Here is a 26,704-nt window from a genome sequence, read left to right on the forward strand (position 1 = left end):
TACCAGTTAGTTGAATGTAGTCAATTACAGTCATTGGAAAAGGAATGGACAAGGTACAGGGACACAGTACTAGAAGTGGCTAAAGAATGTCTTGGAACAGTAGTGTGTAAAAGTAGGATGAAGCAAACAGCTTGGTGGAATGATACAGTCAAGGCAGCCTGTAAAAGGAAAAAGAAGGCGTATGAAAAATGGCTGCATACCAGAACCCAGGTAGACAGAGAAAGTTATGTTGAAGAAAGAAACAAAGCCAAACAGATAATTGCAGCATCGAAGAAGAAATCATGGGAAGACTTTGGAAACAGGTTGGAGACTATGGGTCAAGCTGCTGGAAAACCATTCTGGAGTGTAATTAGCAGTCTTCGAAAGGGAGGTAAGAAGGAAATGACAAGTATTTTGGACAGGTCAGGAAAACTGCTGGTGAATCCTGTGGATGCCTTGGGCAGATGGAGGGAATATTTTGAAGAGTTGCTCAATGTAGGTGAAAATGCGATCAGTAATGTTTCAGATTTCGAGGTAGAATGGGATAGGAATGATGATGGAAATAGGATCACATTTGAGGAAGTGGAAAAAATGATCAATAGATTGCAGTGCAATAAAGCGGCTGGGGTGGATGAAATTAAGTCGGAACTCATCAAATACAGTGGAATGTCAGGTCTTAAATGGCTACACAGGATAATTGAAATGGCCTGGGAGTCAGGACAGGTTCCATCAGACTGGACAAAAGCAGTAATCACACCAATCTTTAAACATGGAAACCGAAAAGATTGTAACAACTACAGAGGTATCTCTTTAATCAGTGTTGTGGGTAAAATCTTCGCAGGTATTGTTGAAAGGAAAGTGCGAGTATTAGTTGAGGACCAATTGGATGAAAATCAGTGTGGGTTTAGGCCTCTTAGAGGTTGTCAGGACCAGATCTTTAGCTTACGGCAAATAATGGAGAAGTGTTGCAAGTGGAACAGGGAATTGTATCTATGCTTTATAGATCTAGAAAAGGCATATGACCGGGTTCCTAGGAGGAAGTTATTGTCTGTTCTACAAGATTATGGAATAGGAGGCAAACTTTTGCAAGCAATTAAAGGTCTTTACATGGATAGTCAGGCAGCAGTTAGAGTTGACAGTAAATTGAGTTCATGGTTCAGAGTAGTTTCAGGAGTAAGACAAGGCTGCAACCTGTCTCCACTGTTGTTCATATTATTTATGGATCATATGTTGAAAACAATAGACTGGCTGGGTGAGATTAAGATATGTGAACACAAAATAAGCAGTCTTGCATATGCGGATGACTTAGTTGTGATGGCAGATTCGATTGAAAGTTTGCAAAGTAATATTTCAGACCTAGATCAGAAATGTAAGGACTATGGTATGAAGATTAGCATCTCCAAAATGAAAGTAATGGCAGTGGGAAAGAAATATAAACGGATTGAGTGCCAAATAGGAGGAACAAAGTGGACGGTTTCAAGTACTTAGGATGCATATTCTCACAGGATGGCAACATAGTGAAAGAACTGGAAGCGAGGTGTAGCAAAGCTAATGCAGGGAGCGCTCAGCTACGATCTACTCTCTTCTGCAAGAAGGAAGTCAGTACCAAGGCTAAGTTATCTGTGCACCGTTCAATCTTTCGACCAACTTTGTTGTATGGGAGCGAAAGCTGGGTGGATTCAGGTTACCTTATCAACAAGGTTGAGGTTACGGATATGAAAGTAGCTAGGATGATTGCAGGTACTAGTAGATGGGAACAATGGCAGGAGGGTGTCCACAATGAGGAAATCAAAGAAAAACTGGGAATGAACTCTATAGATGTTGCAGTCAGGGCGAACAGGCTTAGATGGTGGGGTCATGTTACACGCATGGGAGAAGCAAGGTTACCCAAGAGACTCATGGATTCAGCAGTAGATGGTAGGAGGAGTCGGGGCAGACCGAGGAGAAGGTACCTGGATTCGGTTAAGAATGATTTTGAAGTAATAGGTTTAACATCAGAAGAGGCACCAATGTTAGCACTGAATAGGGGATCATGGAGGAACTGTATAAGGAGGGCTATGCTCCAGACTGAACACTGAAAGGCATAATCAGTCTTAAATGATGATGATGACAATTTGATTACTAATTAATGAATTAATGCATGAGGGGAAAAAAGTAATTTTTCTCAAAGATCAGCAAAGATATTGTCTTTGTGTAACAGTATATCTGAAGAAGAAGAAGAAGAAGAAGAAAATTCCCAAACAACAGTGATTATAATTTTAAACTGTGAGGCATGACTCTCAGTAAGCTTCAAAAATCATGGAGGAGCATAAAGCACATTAGATGTAATTACACACTAACATTAATTGTGTTGCATCTCAGCAGTTTTCAAATCATACTGGTTGCAACTGGAAGCTAACCCAAGTAGAATGGAATCCCTTTGTTCCTCACAAACTTAAAAACATTTGTAAGTACATTATATGTTAGCGCACCTCCCTGTGATGTTTCTTGGGTAATGCTAAATTTGGACTATTTACCCCTCTGTGAAAGAGGAGTAACAATCAAGTAAACAGATATAAGGGGCAAGATGGGAATGAGTAAATTTTTCTACTATTAATAAAGCTATTTTTCTGAGTACACTGATACAAATACCTATACTCTGCACGGCACTTCTGGCACAGGACTATCCCTTTCAAAACATATTACAACTTTTTGAGCCATTGTAGCAAACACACAAAATTCAATTTAATGTCCACACAAAAGTGGGAACACAAGAGATGTTTTGAAACTAACTTACTTCTATACTGATTGAACTTTTTTTCCTTTTCTGCTGGTCAAAAGTATAAACAATAAATAAAACAAACATTACCTGAAAATATGCTTCTTTTTTAGCACGGCGAAAAGCTGAATTAGAATCTGGAATTGCCGACAGTCGATCACGTTTTTCATCAATTCTTCCTAAAGTAAGTCGATCCATTTCTTCAACAATACGAGCTGTTCGTTGTCTATTAGCCAGGGCTCCTGAATGGCTAGGTGATACAGTTAGTGCTCTAAAGTACAACTGATCAGCCATTACAACATCATTTTGAGTTTGTTCTAAAAATTCACCATAATGGTTTAAAATATCAGGATGCTTCGGAGCAAGAGCAACGGCATGTTCAAATAACTTTAATGCTTTTTCATGTTTTCCACTATTTTTCATCTCTAAGGCAGCATGTAAAGAACAGACAGCTTCTGAATCCAATCCTGTAAATAATTATAGTGAATTCTTAAATGGTTGTGATAGTAACAACAAGAGTAGGCACATGAAGACAATAAGTAACTGATGAACATACCACTGAAATACAATTAGCATAGCTCTGCAATTATCTAATTTCAGTTTTTGAAATGTTACATTACAGTAAAAAGAATAATTAAACAGAAGGTGCAATATCATCTTACGATTCCAGGCAATAAATTAATAATTAATGCTTTCTTTTCCATCAAATTTTCATATGATATTTCATTACTTGAAACTCTTACACGTTTGGTGCTCAGCAGGTTGTATTTGTTAAAATATTTAACAAATCTTATTAATTATTTCAAACAAACAATGAAATCCTGTCATCATTACATACAGAAATTTACAGAGCCATATAAAGGAACTTTCATTAAGAGTGATACTTTTAAAATTATAATTTCCAGTTTATAATATATTTTTGTGCACTTTCATGTGTGGAAATATCCAGTACAATTTGCTGTTACCCCATGCTTCTTGAATACTTGGAAATCATCAAAAAATTTCACTGAAGTGACAGCTCAGTTGTGGGTACTCATCGTTTGTTCACCGGAGAATTACGTCACCACCTACGTTTCTCCAGTCAGGCTTATGCTGTACTATGGCCACAATTGAGAGAGATTTCACTCTGTACAACCAGAAGCTACCAAGAAGACAACGTAAAGTGTGAACGCGTGAAGTGAGGAAAATATCACAATACTGAGGAAGAGCCAAGTGTGTCAGTTTCAATATGAACTCAAAGGTTGCGCCTATCTGAGACATCAACCTGGAGAATCTTGTAAAAGGATTTGGGTTTGCATTCATTTTAAGTTGTATTGACTCAAGAGCTGAAGTCAAATGATCACAGACTGTATCGTGAATTTGCTGACTGAGCCACACAACAGTTGGATTCTGATATTAATTTCACCGGAAAAATAATTTTCTCAGGCAGGGAGCATTTTTGCCTCAGTGGCTTTGTCAATACGCAAAATTGTTGTTATTGGAGTGGGAAGAACCCACAAATTGTCCATGAGGTGCCATCGCATTCAGAAAAACTCACTGTGTGGTGTGATTGATAGCGTTTTGGCGTCATTGCACTTCCTTTATTTTGAGGTGATGAAAGGAAAACCACTGGCGACTACTACAGAACCATATTATGTGAATTTCTATGGGCATAACTTGAGACCACAGATGTTGAAAACATGTAGTTCCAACAGAATGGTGGTATGTGCCACACAGCTGATGTTATGCCCGATTTACTGAGGGAGAAGTTGGGCAACTATATCATCTAAACACATGCATCTACAAACTGGCTGCCATGGTTGTGTATTTAACACCCATGATTTTTTTTTCCCCCCTGCGGTTACATCAACACCCAGGTCTATGCTGACAAGCCATAAACTTCGGAACATTGGAGGAAAACATTCGTCAAACTATCACTGGACAGAGGGATTTACTATTGAAGCCACTGTGTGTGTGTGTGTGTGTGTGTGTGTGTGTGTGTTCAAAGTCATGGTGGACATTTGAACAATATTTTGTTCAGAACATAACTGCAATTTCTTATCTTGAAAATAAAGCACAGTTTACATACTGAGTGTTTTTTAAGCTTCAGTCTTAATGAAACATCCTTTAAACCTGCATGAGTACTTGTTCAGAGTCTACAAGTGATGAGCATGGAAAAGGTGGTAAAATGGTGAATTGAACTCGTTCAAGTTGGCAAGTTGTGGCTTATACTATTACTATGTCCAGTACTGGTGCCATGGACAAGTCCATCTTACAAACTGAAAATGGACAGTATCAGTTTAAGCTGAGCCTACCATTTCTGTGACAGTCATACGTCACTGAAAAGTGAGATATTCCACAATTATGTACTATATCTTTTGGACCAATCTGATGTATCATCTTTCCACAGGACATCTGAAGTGTCCAGATTTATTCATGTACTCTAGAAGGTTGAGAGGAGCATTATAAAATACAGGAAATCCTTCTATGACCAACTCTTGCTCTCTTTAAATGGCCATCTTACTTCTTCCCTTACAACAGAGAACAGAGATTGGTTTTCAGCTGAACATATGAACATTAACTTCCTCAATGCTTCACATCTACATCATATTACAGAAACTGGATGATAAGAGGATGTGTGTATGTAACTAACAATACTAACAAACTGCATAAATTGGGATCATAATTCCTTTCCATCATGTTTGTGTATAGCTTAGTAGGTGGAGTACTGTCTATGAAGTGCAGTGATCCACATTAAAGTCTTCCAAGATAGCCCGAAGAAAGCACACTGTTTAGCTACTGTGTGCCCACAGTAAAAGAATATGAGGTGCCATGGTGTATGGGAACAGCTTGATACCAGACATGCAATTAACTAACTAAATGAGGAGATGAGAGTCTGACAGAGAGTATGAAGTTTGAAAGGAACTATGGATCGCAAGCAACTAATCCACAATACAAGGGGTGAAATGGAAAATATTTCATTCTGCAGTTGACTTACTTTTAGGTAGATGTGATTCCTGAAGAAAGTATTAAACGAGGAAAAAAAATTACACTCAATCCTTGTCACCAGTATTAGTTAAGATTACTATAAGACTAACATACTGTTACTAAAGATGTAAGGTGTCACTTCCAGCATATATTTTCAACACAGTAAGAAATCTCTGAAGAGTCGTAGATATCCTTTGAGAAATGATTCTATCAATGAGCACTGCGAGAACAGAATATGCCAGCAGGAAACACACACATCAAAAAAAGTTGTGCGTCATCACAGTTCTGAGTGTTCCAGAACCTGTACAGAAAATTGGAATAGAGATCAACATAAATATCATTTCTGCCCTTTTTACTGCCCATGAAAAACACACTTTGCTTGTTGTACACCATACAGCGAGACCTTCAGAGGTGGTGGTCCACCCCAAAACAGCAGGGAACCTCCACCTTGCTGCACTCGCTGAACGGTGTGTCTAAGGCGTTCACCCTGACCGGGTTGCCTCCAAACACGTCTCTGATGATTGTCTGGTTGAAGGCATATGCAACACTCATCGGTGAAGAGAATGTGATGCCAATCCTGTGCGGACTCAGCATGTTGTTGAGCCCATCTGTACCGTGCTGCATGGAGTCGTGGTTGCCAAGATGGATCTCGCCATGGACGTCAGGAGTGAAGTTGTGCATCATGCAGCCTACTGCGCACTGTTTGAGTTGTAACACGACATCCTGTGGCTGCAAGAAAAGCATTATTCAACATGGTGACATTGCTGTCAGGATTCCTCTGAGCCATAATCCGTAGGCAGCAGTCATCCACTGCAGTAGTAGCCCTTGGGTGGCCTGAGCGAGGCATCTCATCAACAGTTCCTGTCTCTCTGTATCTCCTCCATGTCCAAAAAACATCGTTTGGGTTCACTCTGAGACACTTGGACACTTCCCTTGTTGAGAACCCTTCCTGGCATTAAGTAACAATGCAGATGCAATCCAACTGTGGTATTGACCGTCTAGGCATGGTTGAACTACAGACAATACGAGCCGTGTACATCCTTCCTGGTGGAATGACTGGAACTGATCGGTTGTCGGACCCCCTCCGTCTAATAGGCATTGCTCATGCATGGTTGTTTACATCTTTGGGTGGGTTTAGTGACATCTCTGAACAGTCAAAGGGACTGTGTCTGTGATACAATATCCACAGTCAACGTCTATCTTCAGGCGTTCTGGGAACAGGGATGATGCAAAACTTTTTTTGATGTGTGTAAGATCACAACAGCTTAATGGCCACTTTAAGAATTATTAATAAAAATGTGTATACATTCCATATTAATAGTTTAAAAAACATGCAAGAACATGCAGCTCATATTATTTACCCAGACATCAGACCATGAATAATGATGAATATGGCAAACACAAAATGAGTTTCAATCAGATGGAATTTTGATTTTCGCACAATTTCAGCTGCAGTGAAAGTTTCATTTGCGACACTTAAAAATTAATTCTCCAAGTTGATATTCTTTTTCCCTGTTGTTCTCCTTTGTAACATTTTATTTCACATTTTTTATTCAGAACAAATTGAGATTCATGATGAGGCAAAATGAGTTAGATACTCAATTTCTGCAAATCGAATTTGCGGCTCACCAATGGTCAAGGGAACTTAATTAGCAATGCGGCCACAATTTACTAGCTTGTCTTTACTACGCACATCAAGACACTTGACCATATGTTTTGTATTTTGCTTGGAACAATTTAATTATGATGTACAAGTAAATGTGAAATCTGCATGCACTGAGAGATGCTGAAAAAAATCACAGTCATACTGTGAGAGATGTATGTAAGCTTGACAGTTGATTTATCACAAGTTATACTAACTCTTATAACAAATTGTATAATCTGTAAATAGATATAATAAAGTAGTTGCGAAAAATGCAGGAGATATGCATAGTGAGAGAATACAAATGTGAGATGAGAAATAGGAACTAATCTCTTCAACTATCGCAGTTGCCAGAAGTTTCCCTAAGTGAAATTCCCAGATATTTCCCTGATTTCTAGACAAGTTTTAGCATTTTTCCCTGAAAAATTTTGAGATATCAAGGGTGAGTAAAGCCATAAGTTGACCAAAAAAATGTAGGAACTTCTGTATTTCTAAATGTATGAGCAAAGATCTTAAGTACTAACACCATCTTTTGTAATGAACTGTATTTAGAAGGAGAAAGCAAGCCAAATGGTATGTGTGTTTCATTAAGACAACTTATGTTATTTTATTTCAGAAAAACAAAACACAATTGGTGGGAAAAATACGCATTTCCTTGGAGCCACAAGACAGATTTAAAATACCTTCGCTGATTTCAGAAATAACCTCAGAGTAATGTAGGCCTCCCACAAGAAGCGTATTAAGGCAGGGAAGAGTTGTGTAAACCAATATTATAGGTGACTGCCAAAAAAAATGTTGGTTCTACTATGTTCATTATTGTCAGTTATTACACACTGTGTTATCTCTATTATTTTAGTGGTATTGTGTGTCCACCTGCTTAGCTGAGTGGTAATCTGTTTACCTACCATGCACCAGGCCCAGATTCGATTCCAAAGAGTGTGGAGATTTTCTCCACTCGTGGACTGGGTGTTGTGTTGTTCTCATCATCATCTTATGATCACTGACATGCAAGTTGCTCAATGTGGCGTCATCTGAATGAAGACTTGCAACCTGGCGGCCGACACCTGAATGAGGACTTGCAACCCGACGGCCGAACATCTCTGGATGGGGCATCCCGGCCATCAATGCCACACAATCATTTCATTTTACAAGCAGTGTGCGATTTTTCTTTCGAGAAATATATGAGTACATAGCGTACAAATTGCCAGTGATTGCCACAATTTTCTTCCTCTTATCGTCCATACTTTCTAATACATGGACTACTTTCAAAGTGCCACAAGTACTACAATACATAAAATGTCTATAAAATGCCACACTGTACAATGCACTTGCCGTAAGACAGCAGTTTCTGAAATCTGTTGCCTGTGGCCTATGGCCTGCCGAGGAGCACCACAGTCCTGGACCCACGATGAAAATCCGCCGCATTAAGCCACACACAGACAGACTCGGCCTGCGGGCAGACCGATGTGACTAGATCTGACAGGCAGTGCCTGCATATTAGTGGAAAATGATGGGCTTCAGATTGGCAGGCCCGTTCTGTGAGAGATACCCACAGAAATGGTGTGCGGTTTGGCCCGTTGTGGAAGTCCATTTGTGTGCCAGCTATTCACATGTCACATACACTATGTTGTTGAAATGAGACTGCGGTGATCTATCCGAGCAACAGAAAACTTGCACAAATACTCTGAGAATCAGTACTAATAAGGTAGGTAACAATTCACCGTGAAGATGATCGCCGAGCCACAGATCGGTATGTAGAAAAGACTATCACACTCTCACAACAAAATTTTCGGCTGTGGCATGTATCAGAAAATGAGAGCACACACATTCTCACATCATCAGTCAGACACAACCCACGCACACATGACTGCTGTCTCTGGCTGCTGTATCAATAGTCTCTGAGTATCAGATCCAAACAAACCACTCCTCACACCTCCCTTCCTCTCGTCGGCAGCTGCTAGGCTAGCGGCACGATAAGGTGACAGCACTGACTGCAAACTGACGGGAGGGGTAGGAAGGGAAGAAGCAGTTAGAATGATGGAGCAGGAAAGCAGTGCATGTACTCAGCTGCACCCAGCCAGCGACAGTGCATGACATCTCAGTAAACAAAAATGACATTTTTCCAGTGTTTCTTTCAAATTTCCTTGATATTTCACTGACATGTCTCAAACTCCCTGATTTCCAGAACTTTTGGCAACCCTGATTAAAGAGGCAAGGTTAGCTGTTGAAATTTTAGGAGCTGCTTGTGCAGCTGAAAGAAAGCAGTTTATAGATACAAACTGAAAATGCGAAAAAGTGAGAAAAGAAACACAAATCAGTGTGTGTATATACTGATTCTCTTGACTTTCTGCAAATGGCTAAGCCAGAAGATAAGTTAAATGCAGATCTTTCATAATGAGTATGTACGACAATTTACAAAGAATTTGAACAATGTAAGAAAAGACAGATTGCTACTTACCAGATCTGCACATGGAGTGATGGAGTAGGCAGTCGTGTGTGCGTGAGGTGTGCTTGCTTGTGTGGGTGTGAATGGTGTGCATAAGTTATCTCTTACTGACAAAGGTTGTGGTCAACAGCTTTATGTGAGTGTCTTAATTGTGCCTGTCTGCAACTTGACACATCTTCTTTACGGTAAGTAGCAAATTGTCTTTCCATACATTGTTGATGTTCCTAACTGGAGTTTCCACCGTCAATTTAAGGAATTTGAGATCAATATGATGAGAATGATTGTAATGTGCAAAACTTTACGAGGGACCATCCACCTTGAAGTATATGTTGGTAATGCGCCTGGATTAGATCACGCCGCTTCAGGATATTAAGATCCTTGGAAGACTTATCAATAAAAAAGACTCTACCATCTCGTATGCAGTATATATAAGATTGGCAAAATACCCTCAGACTTCAAAAAGGAAGTCATAATCTTAATACTGAAGATGACAAGTGTGAATATTACTGAATTATCAGTTTATAAGACATGGTTACAAAATAAAATAAAATCACAAATTACATACAGAAAGATAGAATGACTGATAGAAACTGAAATGGAGAAAGATTAGAGTTCTGGAGAAACTCTACTAAAGCCATGAGGTTATACTGACACTAAGATTCATCCTACAAGGGAGACTAAAAACATTATTAGTATATTTAAGTTTCAGAAAGTATTGACCAGAATATGCTCTTTGGAATTCTGAAGTTATCAGAGACAAAACACATACAGTGGAAGTTATTTACAACTCATGGAGAAAATGGAGTGCAGTTTTGAGAGGCAAAGAACATCAAAGAAAGTAATTTGTTGAGATGAGTGCAAAGGAAAAGAAGGAGAAATTTGAAAAGGGAATTAAAGTTCAGGGAGATGAAATAAAAAAAAAAACTATTTTCCATTGGCACTGTAATTCTGTCAGGGAAGCCAAAGGACTTGGGAGATCAGTTGAACAGAATATGTAGTGTCTGAAAAGGGCTTATATTGAAACAAAGGTAATGGAGTGCAGCCAAATTAATTAAAAATGTGTTTCATCACAACACAGGTAACCTTTGTGACAATTTTATTGAGAATAGAAGGAAACATATCAAACACTGGGGGCTCCAATATTTTACATGCCTTCCTTGCTTCATGATAATACTGTTCACTGACCTTAGCTCTTGATTTATTTCTCTTGGGAAAACACACGACAGTCTTTGCTCTCCAATAAGTGACTACTAGACCAAATGATGAGAAATTGAGGGGACCTGCAAGGCGTTCCTGGATCTTGCGAGAGTGGTCTAATTTTCCCACAGGTTGGTTTGATTCCACATGCAACTATTGTTTGTGTGAACTTCTAGTAATTGTCACAACACACGAGATTCAGGATACCAAGTTGTACATTGGAAAGGATAAGGCAATTTTTGACTGTCAATGGCAAGAATGGAACTCGCTGTTTTTCCAACCCTCTGTTTATAAATTTTATTATACTGTGTATGTCTGATACTCTGCAATCTTCTCACTCTTTCTACAGGTCTTATGTCGGATGTACGTCAGATATTTGCATTCCACAAAACCACTGCTGAAACTGAGGGCTTTGTGCAGATCTTCTGCGATTGGACACTCCCTTAGCATGTCATTTCTAAGTAGGGCAGTAGCTTGTAGAGGTGAATTTGTTTCAATGAAAAAATTCCATTCTTGAGTCTACTCACAGATTTCAAATCCCCAACATGACCCCTCAGAAGCTTTATGGATGTAAAATTGGAAAAAATTTACAAGTGATTCAAACACATTTTCTATAACATGAAATAAGTCTTGAGACACATTTAACATTTCTGAGAAATGGGGATAACATTTTTTCTCAAAGTTATCAAATGTGGTGCAATACTGTATTCAAGGCACAAAGGTGGGATGTCTTCAAGTCTTTTATGTAGCAAAGACGCAGAGGGGCAAATACCCCTAAGCTTGGACTAACTTGTTGTTGAAAAAATTGAGGGGTAGAGTCCAACAGCATTTCATTAAGTTAGTTTATAAATCCTCAAACTGTTATGTTTATCACTAGATAAGAGTGTATTGTTATATTGTAAATACAGAAATTACAAACCAAGTTTCTATAATATTATGAAGTACCTATAAAAATATTATGTAAATAAGAATGTCAAAAACCGACCAATGAGAATGTTTCTTGGTGGGGGCAGGAGTGATGGAAAGGCTTGTGAGTGCATCCCGCAGAAGGTTGCCAGACACGAAAGCACAATTCAGTACTTGGGTGGTACATTGCAGCCCGCAGAAGTTCTGCGATGTGATGTAACAAAAGGGGTATGCAACTGGGGCTTCACTTGACTGTGCTGTTGCAGGCGATGCTTCTGCCGCCATTTTGGAGAGTCCAGCTACAATTGTGGGCTAAGTCAGCTCATAAAGTCTACGCTGCATGAGTACTAGGCTCAAACACAATGACAGTTGCCATTTGCAGCAGAATAAGAGGAAGAGACCACTACTATCTCATGAAATGACCTGTAAATTCACTAATTTGCTGAAGAACATTTTAGTAACTGACTAACTCTGTAGCAATGATTCAGAAGTGTTTTTCTTCCTTTTTTCTTTAGATTTGCCGGGAATACAACATTCACAAAAGATTTTAGAACTATTTATTTTTCATCTCTCAAAGCCTTGAAAATTACTGACCCTGTGCATGACAAACTTCATTCAAAAAATTTAAGTGAGAAACAATATCACATGAGGCAGGGAGTTGCTCAACATCATCTGGCAGGGAGTTGCTCAATATCATCTTGTCAAAAGCAGCACCGTGAAGACCACAAGTAAGTGAACTTCACATCTACCTAAAACTGTGATGATCTTAACTGCAAACAACAGACTCTTACTTGATTAATTATGTTGCTGTTGTGACTTGTAGCAGGAACTGTAAATAATAAGTCTCTCAGTAGTAATTTATCAGTAAAATTAATAAGAACTTTCACTATTTTTTATTTGTGTATATGTGACCTTAGCTTCTTCGTCGAAGTTGAGACTCGTCTTTCAGCATTGATGTCCCGTGAATTGTGTTCAGGGATCAGGCCGATCTGGAATTGTGGTTTTAATGTACAAATTTTTACTTTGCAATGAGTCCGCTACAACCGAATGTGTGGCGGAGAGGAGGAGGAGAGGCTGCAGTAAAGGGAAAGGGGCAAAGATTGCGGCGCAGTTTGTTGGTTGGTTAGGGGAGTAAAGGGACCAAACTACAGTGTCATCAGTCCCTTTTGTCACATTCAAACATGTTTCAGGTTAAAAATATTCCTGAGAGGAGTCATGGAAAGTAAAATGCATAAAATCAACTTCAAACCACAGTGAAACAGAAATTGAAAGAAACTAACAAAAAGGGCAAAACACACACTAAAAGGAAAAAGTAGTGGAAGGTATTAAAATAATATAGCAGATGGCATGGGCTGGTTGATCGCAAAAATAAAAAAGGATGAGCCAGCCACTCTGCAACACACTAAAATCTCCAGCCTATAAGACAATGGTAGAGGAACACAGATAGGGAAATAACAAATACCAAGGCAAACAAACAGCAAAGAAAGAGAGAGGAAGACTTCAAATGCTGGGAGGGTGGAGGCCTGGGAGAGAAGGCCAGACACCCAACCTCATGAATAAATCATAAACCAACATCGGCCATTGAGGCATTGTCTCCCAACACTGCTGGCAGTGTGGCAGAAAGGTTAAAAATCCACCGCAGAGCTGCTAAAATTGGGCAGTCAAACAAGATGTGGATGACAGTCATGTGGGAACCACAGCGACACCGAGGTCCTCGCAATGGAGGAAGTGACCATGAGTTAGCCATGTATGGCTAATGTGGAGCTGCCAAAGGACAATGGAGCCCCTGTGAGTGGCTCAAATGGATGAGAGCCTCCCTGATAACACGTAACTTATTTGGTGTACTGTATCCCAGATCCCCGAAAACTTTACAGCGGAAGACCAATCAGACATCAGTTTTCGGCAAGCGATCTCCAGAGTTGGTTTACTGGTAGCCTGTCAGCAAGTTCATTGCCAAGGATCCCGACATGTCCTGGGGTCCAAATGAAGCACACTGAATGTCCACTGTTTCTGAAGGCATTAAGGTCACCCCTGGATAGTCATTTTCAAAAGATGGTGAGGAAAGCACTGGCCGAGGGCTTCTGGGCTGCTTAAGGAGTCACTACAGATGACGAAGGACTCACCTGCCCATGAGCAGATATGCTCAAGAGTGTGAGAGACGGCTACCAACTCTGCAGTGAAAACACTGCAGCCATCTGGCAAAGAGTGCTGTTCAGTATGGCCAATGTGAGTGTAAGCAATGCCAACATGACCATCAACCATCGTCCCATCAGTGTAGACTATTTCTGATCCCTGGAACTCACCTAGAATAGAGAAAACTTGCTGGTGCAGGGCCTCAGGTGGAACTGAGCTCTTTGAGCCTCGTGATAGGTCCAGATGACGCTTTGGCCGAGTCGTGGACTATGGAGGCATATATTAGTGGACCCGCACAAAAGCTGGTAGAGGAAAGCGTTAAGTGCAACAAGAAGTGACCAGACATGGACTGCAATTGGAATCCCTGATCTAGGTCGCCACTGCAGTACGTGGACTGCCATCTTAGGGAAAGGGAGACAGTAATATGGCTGGTTAAGCAAATCATGAATGTGGGCGGTATAATTCACAAGCAGTTGCTGTCGTCTAATGCGTAATGGAGGAAAGCCAGCTTCTATGAGGAGGCTGTTCACTGGACTGGTTCAAAAGGCTCCTGTCACAAGCAGAACACCACAGTGGTGTATAGAGTCCAGCAGCCACAACACTGAGGGTGATGCTGAACCATACACTAGGCTCCCACAGTAAAGACAGGACTGCATAAGGGGTTTGTACAGCTGCAGCAGTGTAGGGTGATCAGCACCCCTGTTGGTGTGGTCCAGGTATCAAATAATATTAAGATGCCTCAGCACTTTTCCTTAAGCTGATGAAGATGGGGAAGCCAAGTTAAGTGGATGTCGAAGACTAGTCCAAAAAAGCGGTAAGTCTCCACTATAAGTAGTTCGTCATTGAGTTCTGGATGGGGATGCACATTATGATGATGGCAGAAGAGCATCACCCACGTCTTGGCAGCTGAAAACTGAAAGCCATGAGTGAGGGCCCAAGATTGTGCCTTTTGCATGGCTCCCTGCAATCAATGTTCAGCAACACAAATAGCAGAGGAGCAGAAGGAAATACAAAAATGGCAAGTATCTAGGAGGAGAGATACTGAGGACCACACTGCTAGTGCGAGACCATTAACGGCAATTAAAAAGAGGGGGACATTTAGGGCAGAGCCCTGTAGGACCCCATTCTTTTGGATACAGGGCGATCTGTGGGAAGCACCAACTTGAACTTGGAAAGTGCAGAGCACCAAAAATCTCAGGAGTAGGTGTTAGAAACCCCAATTGTGCAGAGAAGCAAGGATGTGGTGTCGCCACGTGGTATCATAGGCTTTTGTCAGGTCAAAAAAGATGTCAATAAGGTATTGTCGCTGGGAAAAGACTGATCGGATGGCAGACTCCAGGTGGACCAAGTCGTCAGTGGTGGAGTGCCCTTGGTGAAAACCGCACTGGGACGGAGCCAGAAGGCCCCAAGAATCAAGGAGCCAACTCAACCGACGGCTCACTATACATTCGAGCAGCTTGCACAGAACGTTGGAGAGGCTGATAGGACAATAGCTATCCACATTCAGTGTTTTCTTATCAGGCTTTAGCACTGGAATGATTATACTTTCCCGTCATTGCCACAAGAATTCATCATCGCTCCAGATGCGGTTGAAGACAGCAAGGAGGTGGTGCTGTTAATCCGCTGACAGATGTTTTATCATTTGGGAATGGATGAGGTCTGGTCGAGGGGATGTGTGAAGACAGTCGGCAAGGGCACTGAGAAATTTCCGCTCACTGAAGGGAGCGTTATATGCCTCGGGGTGGCATGGAACAAAAGACAGATGCTGTCATTCCCACCCACTGTTTGAGGAGACAAAAGGCGGGGCAGTAATTCTCAGATGCACAGGTGCGAGCATATAACTCGGAAAGATGTTCTGCAATTACATCTGGATCGGCAGATACAACTACCGGTGTGGAAATTCCAGGTTTACCTGCATGGGTTTGATGACCCTAGAGGCATCTGAGCTCACTCCAAATCTGGGAAGGAGAGGTTCGTGTTCCAATGGTTGCATTGGTTGGTGAGTTGACGGACCAGGGCTCGAGCCGTTTGAAGGCAATGAGGTGCTCCAGGGACGGGTGGTGCTTATGACATTGGAGGATCCATCTATGGTCTCTAATTGCTGCAGCAACTTCCACTGACCACTAAGGCACTGAATTCCACTGGGTGCAATCTTAGGAACAAGGGATTGCCGATTCAGCTGTGGCATCAATGGTTGTAGTGCTCATTGATGTTGCCATGCAACAGAGATTCAGCGGTGGTAGCAGAGGTGAAAGCATCCCAGTCAGCCTTGGTAAGAGCCCATCTGGGCAAGTGTCCACGTGAGTGATGCTGTGGGAGAGACAGGAAGAGTGGAAAGTGGTCACTACCACACAAGTTGTCATGAGCTCCCCAGTGGATGGATGGGAGGAGGCCAGGACTGCAAACTGAGAGATCAATGGCCAATATGTGCCATGCACCACACTGAAATGGGTGAGTGTACCTGTATTTAGGAGGCAAAGGTCGAGTTAAATTAGTAGATTTTCGACATCTTTACCACGGCCAGCAATACTGGTTACACCCCACAAAGGGTTATAGGCATTAAAATCACCCAGAAGTGGAAAAGGCGGGGGGGAGTTGGGAAATGAGTGCACCCAATACATGGTGCGACATTTCACCATCTAGAGGAAGGTAGATGTTACAGATGGTAATGTCCTGTGTTGTCCTCACCCTGACAGCCACGGCGTATAAGGTGTTTGAGGAGGCACAGGTTTGCTACAGACAGAGGTAAGGACATAGATGTAGGACTCCACCTGACATTCTATCACAGTCAGTATGGTTTTTGTAGTATCCCCATTAGCCATGAAGGGAAGGGGTTCACACTACAGTAAACCAGATTTCCTGAAGGGCAACGCAACAAGCAGGTGTAACTCTTAAAAGTTGTCGTAACTAAGCGAGGTGGGGGAAAACAGTTCCAATGGAGGATGCACTGTCAGTCATCTGGGAAGGCGTGAAAGGAAGGAGAGGTAGTTTATGTCTCAGGGTCACCTGCTGCCACCTGTCGAGTGCTGGTGTCCAGCACTATTGTGTCTGAGGCATCAGGGAGATCTAGCTCCTTGGGGGATGCCAGAATCTCCACCTCGTCCTCAGTTGCAGAACTGTTTGGGAGTGGTGGCTTGGGGGTCACCAGAGTCTCCCGTTTCTTACCAGTCTTCTTCTTGGACGATTTTAACCTGTCGCTGCTCTTTAGGAGCTTGCCAGGAGGGCTTCTTGGAAGTAGCTTCAGGTACAGATGAAGCCCTTCGACCAGCAGCTTGTGGCTCCTTCAGCCACTGGCTGGTGTCCACTTTTGCACTTGGAAAGCCGGAAGAGGCTGTTACTTCTCCAGCTGGGGGAAGAGACCGATGGATCCAGCATTTTGGAGGTCAGTGCTCCTGAAGGGGATGCTTAGTGAGGAACAGAATATGTGCTCCCAACCACCAGGAGGGCAGGAGGTGGGAGGGGGGGGGGAGGATGGAGGCAGGTGGCTCTGAGAGGCCACTGTAGAACGTTTTGAGTAGACCGTCACTGCTAAGGAGGGTGACGTCGTTGTGGCGGGATGTGCAAGACGATAGCAATCGAACGGGGTGCAACCTTTCATATTTCAGTTCAGCCTCTATGTAAGCCATCCTGTCCAGGCTCTTGTACTCCGTAATTGTCCTCTCCTTTTGGAGTACTGTGCAGTCTGGCGAGCAGGTGGAGTGGTGTTCTCCACAGATGACACACATGGGAGGAGGTGCACATGGAGTACTCAGCTGCAGTGGACGTTTGCAGTCTCAACATGTGGTGCTGGAATGGCACCGAGAAGACATGTGCCCGAATTTCCAGCACTGCATTGGGGGAGGGACATATGGTTTGATGTTACATCGGTAGACCATCACCTTGACCTTCGCAGGCAACAAATCACCCTCAAAGACCAACGTTAAGGCACCAGTAGCAACTGTGTTGTCTTTAGGTCCCCTATAGATGCGCCAGACAAAGTGAATACTCCTACATTATAAATTGACACATAGCTCCTTGTCAGACTGCAAATGGAGGTTGCGATGAAAAATAATCCCCTGGACCATATTGGGGCTTTTATGGTGAGTAACCAAAACGGCAATATCACCCAGCTTGTAACATCCGAGTAAAGCCTGTGACTGGGCTGGGGATGCTATCTGAATCAGGTCTGACCCAATTGCATGTTTTGAACAGTGCAGCCACCTCCCCATTACTTATCCTCCAGGTGTTCTACAAAAAAAAAAAAGAGTGGCTTGGTAGCCAGAAAGGAGACTCCGTCAGTTCTGCTGCACACTAAATAACGAGGTGAATACGTCTCTCTTCTCTCTGCAGCCCTATGTTCCTCCCATGGTGTAGTTAGGGAGGGGAACGACTTGGTGTCATATGTTACAGCATTGTATTCAACCCTTCCTTCCTTAGACTCTGCTGATGCCATTTGGTCCTCAGCAAAGGATGACTTGATACACTTCATTGTGGGTCATCCACCCTGATGCCACCCACTCCGATCAGGGACTCTTCCCATGGGTGCCACCCAGCCACAGCAAAGGTCACATGGTGCAATGGCCTTAGCTGTGAGTCTTGATGTCCCAAGAAGATGGGCATCTGTTCCTTGGCATATGGGGGGAGTTTTCAGCTCAGGCACCGGCAGTGTGATCCCTGTGTTATCAGGGGGCTACAACCATGAGGGTACATGACAGACCCACCACGATGGACTTGCTACCATGCTGGATACTGTATGCATGGAAATCCCATATTGTCATGGGGGCAAAAGAGGACTGCACACAAGTGTTGGAGATTATGCACCCCATAAGGTGATCTCACCCAAACAGCTGAAATATGGGTGCAGTGGTATTACCATGACAATATTAGGTGCAGAAGATCATAATACACGAGGGATATATAGTGCATAATTTGGACAACATGGAGGTCAAACCTGAAAAAGGGGATACTCATTTTACTCGCCTCTTACGACAGGTAGGAATATCTCGGTCCTATTCTAACCCCAGAACCTCCAGGACGGGAAAGGGGGGGGGGGGGGGGGGGGGGCACGCACGTGGCATGGCCTGTTGCTGACAGTGAAAATTTTGTGGCAGAGTTTATGATCTCCAGTGAAGAAAGAACAGAGAGTCATCTGCTGGCTCCTTAGACTGTGCTTTTCTATCATTGATACGTTTTACTCTGAACATGCAGATGTTAGAATAATGAATATGTTGTAAACAAAACAAAGTCTGATAGCAACAACATTGTAGGGACCTGCAGAAAAAGAAAAGGCAGTTTTGTGACAATGCTTGATGGACTTTAGGTCACGCAGTAACATATCCCAAGTGTTAGCAAGCTTTAAGTACTTGTCATATCTTATTATAATTTGAGAACTGCTGTTGTGGAGACAGTTTGCTCTTGTTTTTTTAACTGGACGTGATCACTGTTAGCAGTGGCCTGCTCTGTCTCTTAGGTACTATAGTGTCCTCACTAGCAGCAAGGGCAAGATGTGTTTCATCAGACAGTGCCCACATCCATGTGCAAGCCACTACAACTGTAGTGTGGTAGGTGCCTCGAAGGTTGCCCTTCAAAACTGTTTTCTCACAATAGCTATTTACCCCACTGGCGTGCAACTCATCTTAGGGTTGAGTTTTGATTTGTACCTTTCCCACAATCCAAGTGGTTGAAATATTCTTGACTGGCATGATCAAGACACAAAATTGCTGGGTGGTGACTGGTGTGGTATTTCATAAAGGCTGTGTAAGGGACGCAAAGTACATTATGAAAATATTTGTTTATATTTGTTTTCTGTTAAAATTCAGTGGTATACTGTGACAGAAAAGTAGAAGTATTCCAAGATATTTTAGAAACTGCAGGAGACATACACTGTGACTTACATACAGCCTTGATTAGCAAGTGATGAACCTGTATGCAAGATCTTAACAGATTGCATTGATTGACTGTTCTGCTGGTCCTTGGTAGAATAGTTTATATATACTAGAGTAATATTGTAGAATATTACACCAGTGTTGTGTTTCATTCATAATCCTTACAGCTTGCTACACCACATGTTGTATGAATACGCTTAATGCCATACGAGTGAGGCCTCCCCTCTAAGAATGTCTACAAATTCTCACAATGTCTGTGCTGGATACAGACTGAAGTCTGGGTTGGACATCTGAGGGAAACATGAAGGAAGTTGGAATAGCAGAAATTTATTGTACTGAAATGATACAGAAAACACAGAAAAACATTAAAGCCATACTGCAGTGAACGGGAACTACCACATACTTGCGTAGAGTAATTACGTGTAGATATTAACCTGAATATATCTACAAGGAAGGAGGGTTACTGAGTAACATCCTATTGACAATGAGGCTTTTAGGGAAGAAACATACACTCAAATTGAATAAAGACGGGGAAAGAAACAAGGTGAGGCCTTGCTTAAGAAACTTCAGTACTTGCCCTCAACTGTCGGATATCACTGCCCTGTGATTACAACCAGCGGCACATGTCCTGTATTTCTGACAATTATTGCTTCAGTGAGAACAGAATTTACTGCTCTCCTTCCAGAGCCCATTTACTCCAACCGACAGTCAAGTTGCACAGTTTACTTCGTTCCCATTACCTGCCATTCATCATCTCTTCACCTGTCACTTCTGCTGAAGCCAACATGTCATTCTCTGGGTGTACTGCCTGTGGTCTGCGTCTTCCCAACACAATTTTTCAACATCATAACTTGGCATCTTCATCAGGTGTTTCCTCAGACTGGTTGACAAGCTGACCGTGTCACATATTTATGGCTGGGCAGGGACTGGTGTTCCCTACGCCATCTGCTGTTACTGCGGTTGTTACTGGCATTGCGGCTGTTACTGGCAGTGCTATTTGTCGTTAGGCATTTCACCTTTCGTCCACACCTGTTTCTGCAGTTTTCCCAGGTGCTGGCTGTGCCAAGGCATTCCCTATTAGGTCCATGCCCACCAAGGGCGTTCTCAGCACTATCGACATGCTGCAAATATTTCTTATGCTGTTGGCGACCGCTGCAGGTTTCTATCATGTCCCTGTAATTCTCCTGGCCTTGTGGGTTTGGTACACCCCTACAAAGTGCACTGTCCGCCAAATCAGGCTGCTGTGGGAACTGCATATTCTATCTGAGCATGCTGCAGCAATCTTTCGTAGCAGTGGCCGCCGTCTAGAGTTCTGTACTGTGTCTGCTGCGAGGATGTATGGTGCCAGAGGTTTTGAGTGGTTGATGATGTTCCTTCTCTTGTCTGTGAACACTACAGTTGTCTCCCAAGGAGGTAGTTGCTGCCTGGTGCTCCATAAGAGAGTTGATCCTGTTAATTATGCCCCTTGTTGTCTGTGGCTTGTTACTGGAGAAGGGATAGATCTATTGAAATCAAGATGTAGAGAAAGTGATCAACTGGGAAGCAAGACACCAGATCAGTAGAGCATGGAATCCAGCTTTAGAATTACTAAAGAAATAATGGAAAAAAGTTCCCTTCTCCAGTAACGAACCTCAGACAACAAGGGAGTGTAATTAACGGGATCAAATCTCTCACAGAGCACTAGGCGTCAACTATCTCCTTGGGAGACAACTGTAGCACTCCTGGATAAGGAGGGAACAACACCAACCACCCAAAACCTCTGGCACCACACATTCTAGGAACAGACACAGTACAAAACTTCAGATGGAGGCCACTCCCACGAAAGATTGTTGCGGCATGCATGGACAGAATATGCAATTCTCACAGCAGCCCAATTCCGAAGACAGTGCACTTTGTAGGGGTGTACTGAACGCACAAGGCCAGGAGAATTACAGGGGCACAATAGAAAGCCACATTGATCGCCAACAGCATGAGAAACATTTGCAGCATGTCGATAGTGCTGGGTAGGCCCTTAGTGGAAGGGGACCCAGTAAGGAACGCCTTGGCACGGCCGCCACCAGGGAAGACAGCAGAAAGGGGCGTGGACAGAAGGTGGAATGCCTGGAATGGCTGCAGAGGGCGAAGATGGCATAGGGAACACCAGACACCACCCAGGCCTAAATACAGGACACGGTCAGCTTGTCGACCAGTCGCACGAAACACCTGATGAAGACTGCAAGTTTCAATGTCAAAATATTGTGTCAGGAAGATGCAGACCACTGGCAGTACACCTGATTCCATTAGATGAAACTGAATCACAAGGAAAACTGTAGACAGAGAGAGAGAGAGAGAGAGAGAGAGAGAGAGAGAGAGATTTGTTAGTTAATACACAATTGGTCCCACCACCAATCAGCATGTTCTTTAAATGTATTAGTTAAAAAAAAATCTGTTCTACATTGTTTTGTAAAGTAATACCTTTTTGTAAACATTGTTAAGTGACTTCCATGTTTACTGATGAAACTGTTTTAAACAATGTAACAATGAAAATTGTGGTAGTAAACAGAAACAAATTGCACAGTGTATCACGTACCCAGTGCTTGGATTCCAAAATTTTCCCTTGATAGCAGTCTGCACTTGTCTCATGATCGAGAATGTTGACATGATACAATGTATCTAGTGAGTAGTTTTATATGACTGACATGATACTGGTAAGCTATGAAGCCATGTTTTAGTCGTCGTAATTTGTCTCTTATCAATGGTGAAATGTATCATATTTTCATATCCTCTGTTACCAGTTTTGTGTTACATTTTGTAGCCTTTGAAAATGATGGAAAGTTGAAACATGTAAGGTTGTTGAAAAATAAAAATGTGGTTAAGACATAAGAAAAGTTATTAAAAGTCGATTAGGTGAGGTTAGTATGTGCATCCTGGAACAAGGGAACGCGGATGGGGGAGAGAGGGAGGGGAGGGGAGGGGAGGGGAGGGGGGAGGGGCAGGGAAGGGAAGGGGGAGGGAGGGGGGGAGAGAGAGAGAGAGAGAGAGAGAGAGAGAGAGAGAGAGAGAGAGAGAGAGAGAGAGAGAGAGAGAGTTGGGTGGGGGGTTGTTGGTAAGGTGAAGGTTCAACAAGTTTTTCCGGCACAGGAAGGTAAAGAGAAACATGTGAAACTACGTGAGAGTGAGAGAGGAAGTTGATCAGTTTCAAGGTCTGGGAGTAACTGTATCAGTGGGAAGAATGTGGGACATGATATCTGCACCAACAATCCACACAGTCCTGTAATCATGTGTTTTATGTGGACGATATCATTGACACAGTGTGGCTTGTAAATCAGAGCTTCTGTGGTTTGGAAGGCTACAGATAAAACACAGAAGGGAAAAGAAACAAAACTCAGACACTGAGTAATAATGCGTTAGAAAATACTAACAATGAAAAACAGCACTGGGTTATTGGATGGAAGTCTAGTGCAGAACAACAATATTATGAAAAGGATAGCTTGCTGCTCACCGTATAGAGAAGACATTAGTTGCAGACAGATACAATGAAAAGACTGTTACAAAATATGCTTTCGGAGAAAAGGACACTTCCAAAATAGAGAATACACACACATTCTGCTTCTACATAAATACTTTGCAGGCCACCTGGAATTGTGCAGCAGACGGTACTTCTGGTATCACCAAGTGATCCAAGTGATCCCCCTTCCCTGTTCCAATCATGAATGGTGCGTAGGATGAAGGACTGTTGGTAAGGCTCAACATGAGCTCTAATTTCTCAGACTTTCTCACTGTGGTAATTTCATGAGATGTATGTGGGAGGAAATTTGCAGACTCTTCACAGGAAGTACTGTCTAAATTTATGTGGTCATTCCACTTAAGGTTGCTCTGGATAGTTACTCCCAGATATTTTAAGGTACATACTGTTTCCAGAAATTTTGTCATCAATAGTGTAGTTGTACAGTAGTGGATTGCTTTTCCTATGTATGCATAATATGTTATATTTATTTATGTTCAGGGTTAACTGCCAGAGCCTGCAACATTCATCAATCCTCTGTAGGTCAGACTGCAAATCAGTACTGTTTCCTGGCACTGCTACTTTCTTATAGACAACCACATCATCTGCAAACACTCTTAAGCAGCTTCTGACACTTTCTACAACATCATTTATATACATTGTAAACAGCAATAGTCCTAACACAATTCCTTGGGATATTCTGGAAATTACCAACACATCTGTCGATTTTATTCCATTTAGAGTGATGTGTTGAGTTCTATCTGCAAGGAAGTATCAAATCTAGTCGCAAATCTGGTCTGATACTTGGTTTTCTCATATCTTTTTCACTAAATGCCAATACAGTACGGTGTCAAATGCTTTCCTGAAGTCGAGGAACATGGCATCTACCTGAGTGCCTTTGTTTACAGCACTATGAATCTCGTGGAGAAACATAGCAAGCTGAATTTCGCAAGATCTCTGCGGAGCTCATGTTGATTTTTGTAGAAGGGATATTCATTCTCCAAAAGTGTCATAATTCTCATGCACAAGCTAACTCCCTGCTCTGTGTTAGAATCTTGATGCACACTTATGTGAATTGCAGACAACTGAAGTAGCTTTGTAATTGGTTTGAAACAGCAGATGAGTAGTACGCGATATTGTGAAACAGAAAGTAAAACTGCACTGAAACAGAGGCAGAGAGGTGAAGGTAGTGCTTAAAGTGAAAGTAGGAAACTACACTGGGAAGGGAAGGAATATACAATATTGTGGTTCCAGCTAAAGAGGTCCCAAGTAACAGGTAGGCCTTGACTGTCATTAAACACTTATTATAAGGCTTGGAATCAACATAAACAATGTTCAAGTATTTTAATGTGTTTAATTTATTATTGAAAATAATTTTGTATTGAGAAAAATAATTGTTCTGATTATGAGGTTACAGTTAACTATTTGCATGGGATCATTTACTTATCTGCAAAGATCTAGGTATGTTGATTTAAAGTGTTTATTATACATACTGCTCCACTCTTTCAGGTTTCCTGTAAATGTCAATTTAAATGCAGACCACTTTCATATGACCAGAAACTTAAGTTGTTTCATCTACATCTACATACATATGCCGCTAGCCACCAAGCAGTGTGTGGCGGAGGGCACAATTTGCACCAAGGTCATATTCCCCCATCTGTCCCACACGCAGATCGCGCGGGGGAAAAACGACTGTCTGAACAGCTCAGTACGAGCTCTAATTTCCCTTATCTCCGAATGGTGATCATTGTGCGATTTGAAAGTTTGTGGCAATAATATATGCTCTACAACCACGGTGAAGATCGGATTTTGGAATTTAGTGAACAGCCCCTTCCTTTTAGCACGTCGTCTATCTGCAAGTGTGTCCCACTTCAAACTTCCTATGAGATTTGTAACGCTCTCACGATGGCTAAATGTACCAGTTATGAATCTTGCCACTATTCTTTGGACCTCCTGAATCTCTTGAATCAGATCCAACTGGTAACGGTCCCATCCAGACGAACAATACTCTAAGACTGGACGAACTAACGTATTGTAAGCAATTTTCTTTGCTGAAGGACTGCATCGCTTCAGGATTCTACCAATAAACCGAAATCTAGAGTTCGCCTTGCCCGTTACTTGTGTAATCTGATCATTCCATGAATAGTCACACCCAGATACTTGACGGATGTTACCCTTCCACAGACTGGGCATTTATTTTGTACTCATGCATTAATGGCGATTTTCACTTTGTTGTACACAGTAGGTTACACTTACTAATATTGAGAGAGAACTGCAAGTCATTACACCACACATTTATTTTCTGCAAATGCTCATTGATTTGTTCACAACTTTCGTGCGATACTACTTTCCCGTGGACTACAGCTGCTGTCAATACCATCAACCAGATTGTTTATGTAAATTGCAAAAAGCAGCGGACCTATTACTCTGCCCTGGGGCACACCTGAAGTTACGCTTCTTTCTGTTGAAGTCATCCCATTCAGGACGATATACTGATCTATGTCTACTAGAAAACTTTCTATCCAACTGCATATGTCATCGGATAGACCGTAAGCATGCACTATTTGGAGCAAGTGACAGTGCGGAATTGGTATGAATGCCTTTCAAAAGTTGAGAAATATGGCATCAACCTGGGAGCCGGTATCTGCAGCCTGTTGTATATCATGCACAAAGAGGGCCAGCTGTGTCTCGCATGACCGCTGTTTCCTAAAACCGTGCTGGTTTCTCCAGATGAGCTTCACAGAGTCTAGAAAGATCATTATGTCTGAACACAAAATATGTTCCATGGTTCTACAACAAATCAATGTCAGTGAAATTGGCTGGTAATTATGTGCATCCGGTTTTCTACCCTTTTTATAGACTGCTATGACCTGGGCCTTCTTCCAGTTCCGTGGAACTTTCTGCTGTTCCAGTGATCTCTGATCGATGATGGACCAGAATGGTGCTATATTTGTAGCATAGTCAACATATAATATTACTGGGATACCGTCTGGGCCAGATGCCCTCCTGGCATCTAAGGATCTTAACTGTTTTACAATCCCAGATACACTAAACACTAAGTCAGCCATCCTTGCGTTTGTTTGATAATTAAAAGGAACAATGGTGCTGCAGTCCTGTACTGTAAAAAAGTTTTTGAAAGCTAGGTTTAGAATTTCAGCCTTATGTTTATCATCATCTGTTACATTGCCCACAATGTCAGCAAGAGAAGGTATTGAATTATTTGTAGTGTTCATAGATTTTCCATACGACCAAAATTTTTTGGGGTTATTTTTAGAATCAACAGATAAAATATTGCTGTCAAATTTGTTTAAAGAATCTCTCACTGACC

The 26,704-nt window shown here is 42.1% G+C and overlaps 1 protein-coding gene across 1 annotated transcript in view; it reads right to left on the reverse strand.

Annotated features, from left to right (window-relative positions):
- The window catches only part of LOC126187670 (protein adenylyltransferase Fic-like), a 73,677-nt gene that overhangs the window by 38,780 nt on the left and 8,193 nt on the right, over positions 1-26,704 (reverse strand). The window contains exon 2 of the mRNA XM_049928902.1: positions 2,828-3,204. Within this exon, the coding sequence (XP_049784859.1) occupies positions 2,828-3,204 (377 nt within the window). The remainder of the gene's footprint in view (positions 1-2,827; positions 3,205-26,704) is intronic.

Source organism: Schistocerca cancellata, chromosome 5, assembly GCF_023864275.1.
Source record: "Schistocerca cancellata isolate TAMUIC-IGC-003103 chromosome 5, iqSchCanc2.1, whole genome shotgun sequence".
NCBI classification, from domain to species: Eukaryota; Metazoa; Arthropoda; class Insecta; order Orthoptera; family Acrididae; genus Schistocerca; species Schistocerca cancellata.